Source organism: Hoplias malabaricus, chromosome 7 (assembly GCF_029633855.1).
Source record: "Hoplias malabaricus isolate fHopMal1 chromosome 7, fHopMal1.hap1, whole genome shotgun sequence".
Classification (NCBI taxonomy): Eukaryota; Metazoa; Chordata; class Actinopteri; order Characiformes; family Erythrinidae; genus Hoplias; species Hoplias malabaricus.
In genome coordinates, this window is record NC_089806.1 from 32,623,414 (window position 1) to 32,631,931 (window position 8,518).

Consider the following 8,518-nt stretch of genomic DNA (forward strand, 5'->3'; position numbering starts at 1 on the left):
AAAACCCTCATAAGAATATAGCGATCCTACCTCTAACAGCACTAACATATCATAAAGCTTACACGGACCAAAAAAAAAAAATCCTGTCAACCTTTCACTGCTCTGACACTTGTTGTTGAAACGTGCCTCCGTGCTTTATCACTGCTGCCTGGAACATAAATAGCGGCACTGAGGTAACGTTCATTGTTATTGCTCTGGCACAGCATATTGTACAGAACAACTCCTCGTTTTACACGTTTTGCTGCTAGACTTTAGTATCCTTCGGGGTTTTTTCTCCACATGTTTTCAGACAAACCCCGCCGCTTCTATCCGTTGATTGGCTCAGAAGTCGTAATAATATGCCGTGCGAACCAGTACCCAATGAGAGCGGTGAAGACCGCGTCAGTGGGCTTGAACTAGCAACCAATTGTTTTCCAGGGAGGGCGTGGCTTGTATGAATAAATGTGTGAAATGAGCAAAACGCTGTAGCCAGGCGCCGCCCCCTCGCGTACTATGTATATGAGCAGGGAGCTGTGAGAAGCTGGGGGCATTGGAGTGTGTGTGCAGTGGGAACGTGCGTTTTTTGAGGCGGACGTTTGGAAACGTTTAGGACTTCGGGCGGCGTGTTCATTGGGACCTGGATTTATTGGATTTCAGTCGCTGGGAATTGTTGTGGTTCGATGTCCCGGACCATTAGGAGGTTAACGCTGCAAAACTTCTGAGATTTATTGCTCGCTTTTGATCTTTCTGCGTATTCTAGCACTTGTTTATTTTTGTTATTAACATTTCACGGACGTTTTACACGTCTCGATGCGTGCTGCAAGGGCAAGCTGAAAGTTTCTACACGGGGAGGATGGAGTTCTCCGTGTGAAGCCACTTTTCATCGTTTGTTCGCCCCCTCTTTTTCCTTCCTCTGCCTTTAGTACTTCGTTCCCGTTTCGCAGCGGGGTCGACCCGCTTGATGGCCGACCGCATGATGGCTATGAACCATGGCCGATTCCCCGAAGCTGTGAACGGTCTCCACCATCACCATCACCACCTCCAACAGCAGCAGCAGCAGCAACAGCGGAGGATGGGAATGGGACAGTTCTCCAGCCCTCTCCAGCAACAGCAGCAGCACGGCTACAATAACGGTTTGCTGGAACCAATGCACTACAGCAGTGGCGGGAACCACGCGCTCCGGTCCCCGCGGTTTTCCGCTGGGTTCGTGCCCGGCGGCGGCGGAGGTGCTGGGGGAGGCGGGAGTCAGGCACAGCTGGCGGCAAGCATGCAGCTCCAGAAGCTCAACACTCAGTACTACACCCAGCAGCACCACCACCACCATCAGCAACAGCATCCACAGCACCACGCGCAGCAGCTCGTGCACTACCCGCTCGAGCTGCAGGGTGGGATCCGGGACCCTGCGCCGCCGCCGCTGCAGACCCCCGCCGCCACCGGACACAGTGTCATCGACACGGACCTGATCGACGAGGAGGCGCTCATGGCGCTGGTGGTGGAGCTGGGGCTGGACAGGATTAAGGAGCTGCCCGAGCTCTGGCTCGGTCACAACGAGTTCGACTTCATGACGGAGTTCGTGTGTAAACAGCAGCCGAGTCGAGTCAGCTGCTAATAGCGCCGCCGCAAGGGGGGACTTTTATAAAAGCTGCTGCTTCTCCACCTTCTCTTTCTCCTCTTTGTCTATCCCTTTCTTATTATTATTCTTTACTTACAACCACGGCATTAGCCTGTTTTAGAGGAACTAGCATTTGTTTTTTATTTTCATTAATTTTTTTAAATCGTATTTTGGATTTTTTTAAAGCAGCCATTCCTTCACAGCTGTTTATTTTATGTTTTTCACCAACATTTTACTGTTAAGTTGTTTAGTTTTAATAATCACTATTTTTGTAACCTTTTTTTTTTCATTTATATTTATTAATTCTTTTTTGAAACAGATATTTTTCATTGCTGTTTTAAAAAACGGCACATTCCAGACATTTTTTTAGTTACTACAAAAGGAAAAAATAAACACAACAGCAAGAGATCCTAAAACAGGACTGAGAAATGTCCTCTTTACCCGCCCCCTCTTCTCTGTTTGAGGCCATGTTGGAGAGGTGATAATGAGTTGCTTTGGCAGTAGGGGTGCATGCCTCTGAAACAACTTTGGTTTTTCTTTGGCCAATGGACACCCCCCAGCAGCTTAGGTCATGCAGGACAACACGAGACGTTTGACCCCGAGTCCAGGGTCGTGCAGGACACACGGAGCTTGGAGTAGACAATGGAAGCTTTAGAAAACCATGAGATGTTTCTTCAGCGTCTTTTTTTCATTTGTAGCAGAGACAACATATAACTTATCCGAAGACGTCCCGATTTGTGCATTCTGGTCCAACATTTCTTTTCCCTGTGTCATTCCAACGTATTGATTGAGACTTGGAGTTCTGTCAGAAATGTCTGTGGATGCATCATGATGTAGGTGGTTATGTAACATGATTGTAGACCCGTACAGTGTACTTTAACCCATTCAGAAATGTACTGTAATCCTCAGTGGCCATAATATTTACACCATATCTATGCTGTTCCAATGACTCCTAAGACCATGGGTGGAAGTTTTGACATGTTAACTGTCTGATTTGTCGGCTGCAATCACAGAGATCACGTTCCTCCATAACAGTGCTGAAAAAGTTCCAGAGAAGTCTGAAAAACAAACAAGCAAAGGTGGGGAGTGATGTGTGCGCATGTTGGTGTGTTCTACGCTTCATGCTAAACTTGGTACAGTGGGCTCAGTTGGTAACAAATACATGGAAACCTATGGGACAATGTTTTAAGTGGAGAAAGACATTGCTGTATTGAATGTCCACTGCCCTGTTCTGCTCTTTTTGTGAGTGGACATTAAAAAAAACACAAAAGTCTGGAATGTTCTTCAAAAGAAGGCCATGTGGGATTATCACCTTCATCAGTTATAGATACACCACTGTGCTTATCTAGTATGCGATACATGGCAATACTACTGTGTTGAGGCTTTCTAGGAAAGTTTGACAGTATTTTTGTATATTTTTTAGAAGACAAAAAATGTTAATTTATTATATTTTAATTTGCAAACATGAATAAAGCAGCAGAAATGCGTTACTGAAGTGAACACCTGTCCAGGTCATTTGGTTTGTGGATCTGAATCCAAAAAGAAATATATATCGAGATGTGTATGGCTGACACTGGAATGACTTCGCTTATCACAAAGTGATAGAAAGGAGAGTAAAGTGAATACCTACACTCTTAAAGAGCCCATATCATTTTTACATATTTCCAACCTCACTTTGTTGTAGACAACACAATTATAAAATAAGTGATGTCAGCAACTGTCAACAAATTAGATATACATGTACAGCTTGTATTACAGCCATAGAATTGCATAAAAGACAGTGGGATGTCGCAGAGCAGCTGAACATAAGCCTAAAAAACCAATTCTAAGCATTGGCTATTGGGGTATATAGGCCCAAGACATTGAGATGTGTAATATTAAAAGTGTACCATGGAACAATGCTGCACATACAGGTATTCACAAAATTATGGCCATAATCTTTCATTCATTCATTCATTCATTCATCTTCTGTAACTACTTCATCAATCTATCAATTATCAGAGTTGTGGTAGATTCAAAGCCTACCTGGAGTCAAAAGAGGAACATACTCTAGACAGTGCATCGTGTACTCACTCACTCACTCATACCTGTGAGCAAGTTTTTACAGTTATCATACCATCATAACCGTTTTTTTTTTATGTGAACACTACGTCTTACCCCATGCTAGTCACCTCCCAAGAAAAAAACTGTGCATCACATTGCCACAGACCATGACTGTGATTAGTTCACAGTCAGACAAAACTGAATCAATTTAATCAGAATAGTCCAGAAACACAAACATCTCTTTCCTACATACAGAGACTATACACTTTTAAAAATAAAGGTCCTACGAAGGACTCTTAGAGCAATGTCATAAAAGGACCACTTTCTAGTACCTTTATTTGAAGACTGAAGAAGGGGGTGTATTTATAAACATTCGTAAACATGTAAACACCTCTCTGTTCCTGTTAGTGCCTGACTACCTAATTAGTATACTAGTATACTTCATAGATTATGAAACTAATACTATTACACCACTACACTGTGCACTACATATGGTGGAGAAAGATATTTGTGATTCAGATATTTGTGCCTCGAATTAACATAGAAGCATAAATCAGCCTTAAGTCAGCCAACAAAGTAGTCCCTGCTAGAAGCAATAGAAGTGACACTTTGGTTTCCTAACAATGTAATTTAATATGATTGTTCTGTAGAGACAGTATTTATAATGTTAAACCAAATTAATTTAGCCTATTTAAGGTGCTCCTTTGGGGGCACTGTTGTCCAGCAGCTTGTATAACCTCCTTAGGAAAAAAATGTGACATGCTTGTGCATGCATCTGCACATGCATTTACGGTCACCATGCTAAGCATTTTTTAGCAGGGGTGCAAAGTCCCCCAACTTTGATTTGTAGAGTATTGAAACTGCCTTCTTTAAAATGATTAAGTTCTATCTAATAACAATATTGTGATCCAGAACTAATCATTAAATATCAGTTGCTGAATGCAGTCAGATCTTCCACCATTTTATTCTAAATATTAATATTACTGCAGCAAGAGGTACAATGTATGCATTAATACTCTTTGGTTTCTGAAGAAATATGAAACAGTGCCTAAAAACGCCTGGTTAAGTTGAGTTACATGTTTATGGACATGATGACGACTTGCACCGTGCAGTGAAGATCCAAAGTCTATCCTTTGATATGCAGCTGAATTCACTTTGGCTGGCTTGTTCTACACTTGGTTGTCTTTTCTCTACATTGATGGAAAGGAAGGAGCATTTTTATTTATTTAAAAAAAGCTGCCCAATTCATATGTGCATTAAAATGCTGACTGAGTCTTGGGGGGAAGAATCTGGTTTCACTGCATGAATAATTGTGATGCAAATTGGCAGGATTCAGCTGAGTTTGTCCTGCAGTGAAATTGAAACTTTTGCTGTTGCCATAGCTCAGAGCTGACTGGAGGGGAAAAAAAAGAAAAAAGTCAAGTGCCAATACTGAAGAGAGAAAGAGATATGCCAGGAGAAGGCAAAGCATTTACATTTTGGGAACTCCACTTCTACCTCTATCACCATGAAGAATGACCTTCAGCAAACCCATGCTTGGGCATGCCAAAAGCACCCAGCTTTTCTTTGAACAGGAAAAACACAGGAGGAGTTTTAGAACATGAGATGTCTGTCTCATTTTCAGGAGAAAGTTTTGGTAAAGAGGGCATTTTTGTTCGATTAAGGTACTCACAGTGTAAATGTAACTTAAGTAAGGTATAACAGTAGTTTTAGAGTCCAGCTTTTTCCCTAAAGGTAAATTTCATTCTCTTCTCCAGAAAGAGAGTCGAATATTTGTAAACTTTCATTAAACGTTTAAAAAAATAACAGTGCTTGGGCGATGCCATAGAAGAACCACTTTTGATTCATAAAGAACCATTATGTGTTTAAACTTGCAAAGAACCTTGAGCTTGAGTAATGGGTTTTTAAACCTTTAAAATGTTCTTCACATTCACACCTCTCTTAAACAAACATGGTTCTTTATGGAGCCAATAGTGGTTCTTCTATGGTATATGGAGAGTATGAAATTAAAGCAACTTAAAAATCTACAATAAACATAGAATATGGTACAGATATGCTCCCTAATTAAAAGTACTCTTGAGGGTGCCATCACAGTTACAGTTTTTCTGATAGTGAAGGCGTCTTCTCACAGCCTCTGTGAACACCATACATGGTATATCCTTATGTTAATGTATGAATCATTATATGGTTTAGCACCCTTATACTTTGCTCAACTACTGCACCCTTAAACACTTAGGTTCCCTGATGTTGGGCTCCTTAATGTTCCAAAATTTCAAACTACTCACTGCCGGAGGCAGATCCTTTCACAATGTTCTTCAATGTTCAGGAAAAACCACAGTAAGATTTGGGTGGGGGATCTTTCTAAGCACTGCAGTGACACTGATGTGGTGGTGGGGTCTTAGTGTGTGTTGCACTGGTATGAGTGGATCTGACACAGCAGTGCTTCTACAGTTTTTAAACTCCTCATTATCACTGCTGGACTGAGAATGTAGTCCACCAACCAAAGGATGGCTACTGGCTACTGTCTCTGACTTTACATCTACAAGATGGACCAACAAAGCAGAGAGGGATTATACCTCAGTGGTGGACATGGGGTGACCATAGGCTCATATGCAGGAGCTCCAGATTCTGTCCTATTGGTGAAGTTTTGAGATTTGCTTTTTGCCTACCGCCTAGAAGATTCATTTTCATGTACTGACTGGCTAACTCCTAATGTTGAAACACACATGTGCAAGTAGGAACTGTTTGTTCAGCCATACTTCACAGAAAGAACTTAAGGTGGCGCCACTACACCGTCTGTTGTTAGGTTAGCCATATTTCACATTCCAGTTTGGGAACTAAATTTGGAACCATTTGGCATGTTTCCCCTGACATAAACTGTTCCTGAACCAGAAAAATTAGTTCCCAACTGGAACCAAAGAACAGTAGGATCTTCAGCATGAACCATGGCTGAAAAATAGGAAATCAGCAATATGCTCCATTAGTGTGTGTTTCTGGGGCTGTGTTTGGCACGACACCATGTGCATTGCCCAGAGCCTCAGCTCGGCATTGGTTAGATCACAAGCTCAGCAGGACAGCTCCATTCACACACATATATCTCACAGAGAGAGGATAACTGCTGTTTTTGTTTTATTTCACGAGTGTGTTTTTGCCTGAAATATTGTAAAGGGAAATAGTGGAGAGACATTTTGCGGGGTTAGTGTGTTTATAAAACTCCATATAGCTGCATACAACCATGTTAAACATGTTTTACTCTAATGGGTTAAGCTGAATAAATAAGTAAGTGTAATTCTTAAAATCAACAAAATGTCAACATGTAAACAAAGACATTAACCCTCTGTGGTTGAAGAACGTGCCGGCGCGACAACGACCGTTCTCAATGTTTCTATTAATAACTTATCATTAGCACAGCGCAGAAATACAGGTCAAACACTCTGTATGTGCAGAAACGGCTCTTTTGATTGCATGTTATTGCAACTGTACGCGATACTGTACATCCCGAGTTATAAGTTTGAGACACACCTCCTCTGCCTCTCGCTGTGTTTAACTGGTGGATTCGCTTGTTTTTAAGACTCTGATAAAACTATTTCAGTCACCAAAACAATTCATCCACATGAGTAAAGGGATGTTTTGATAAGAAATATAAAGATTTTCTAAAATCAGATTTAAGTTTTTCAGGGTTAGAGACAGATTATCTCGTCATAAAATGTTCTATGTCACATGGGCCTCTCTTAATGAGAGCTGAGATTGTTCTGTACGTTTTGATAACACATGTGGGCCATATAATACAAGTACTTTAAAGATGAATTTCAGAAAATTGAGAAAATGTCCTTAGACCCCAAAGGGTTAATATGAAGCACCAATGTTTCTCCAGATCTTCCAATGGCAAGGGTATGTGTTTTGGGCTTTCCTGTTTTTGACATGCCAGAAACATCTTTTTGACAAGGCTAATATGGCTAATGGCAGTCCAGCAAAAGTAGGCTTGCCTAGTTTCTCTATGCTCTTTTTAATGTGAGTGTCTAGCTTCATTGACTCATTAAGAGTGGTGTCTCAGCTACATCTACATTCCTGCATTCTTCTCCATGTAAAACCTACTTATTATTAGTCAACATTAAAGCTCTTAAAGCTCCTTAATGTGCAAAAGCGATGTTACAGGACAAATGAATGGCCATGTACATATCCGCCACTACATCCATCAGCTGTGTTGCTTACTGAATTACGATGGTGAATGACTATACTTAACATTCTAATGATTTGGCCTTAATTGTGGTTTCATGGCTCCCCTGTGGGGAGATTGACTTATAATGGATGTTTCATTACTGCCATTCTTTACTAACAGAGGCAGCCTCGGTGCATACTCTGCCCATGGGCTCCGGTGCTTTCGCTAAATATGAAGCAGGCTGAACCATTCAGGTACAGAGCCTAAGCTACAGATATAGACTGAAAAACATTTAAATAGCCTGGAGTGGAAGATAACTGTGGCTCCCCACATCCTGAGATCTATTTTCTTTCTTTCCGCAATGGCAATTATTCTTCATGCCGTTAAGGATCCATAATGAAAAGTTAATTTAGGGAGAATTTTAAACATGCCACAGATTAATAATTAAGGACTAATAAGAAGTAATGGCAAAAAAAGGAAGCTGTTAGACCTTATGAAAGTCAGCAAAAGCGAGACCTCCCTGGAGGCAATATATCCACCCCTAGAGTATGGTACAGGTCTTAGGGACATTCATTCATTCATTAGAACATACCTGTGAATTTGACCAAGCCTCAAAATCTTTTACCTTTGCAGTGTGCACTTATTTGGGTTTGGCAGATGCTCTTATTCAAACCAGAGATATAGGAAAATATTTAAAGGAACGCTAGGTAAGCTTTTGTGTGTTT

General features: G+C 41.2%; 1 protein-coding gene across 1 annotated transcript; it reads left to right on the forward strand.

The window, feature by feature from the left end:
- The first annotated feature begins 548 nt into the window (after window positions 1–548).
- cited2 (Cbp/p300-interacting transactivator, with Glu/Asp-rich carboxy-terminal domain, 2) lies at window positions 549–1,889 on the forward strand. Its single transcript, XM_066677453.1, has one exon. The coding sequence runs from the start codon at window positions 941–943 to the stop codon at window positions 1,586–1,588; it is 648 nt and encodes a 215-aa protein (XP_066533550.1). The 5' UTR covers window positions 549–940; the 3' UTR covers window positions 1,589–1,889.
- Window positions 1,890–8,518: the final 6,629 nt, after the last annotated feature.

What these genes read in the sequence shown, in the direction of transcription:
- cited2 (XM_066677453.1), top strand. Translation starts at nt 941, where the DNA reads ATGGCCGACCGCATGATGGCTATGAACCATGGCCGATTCCCCGAAGCT.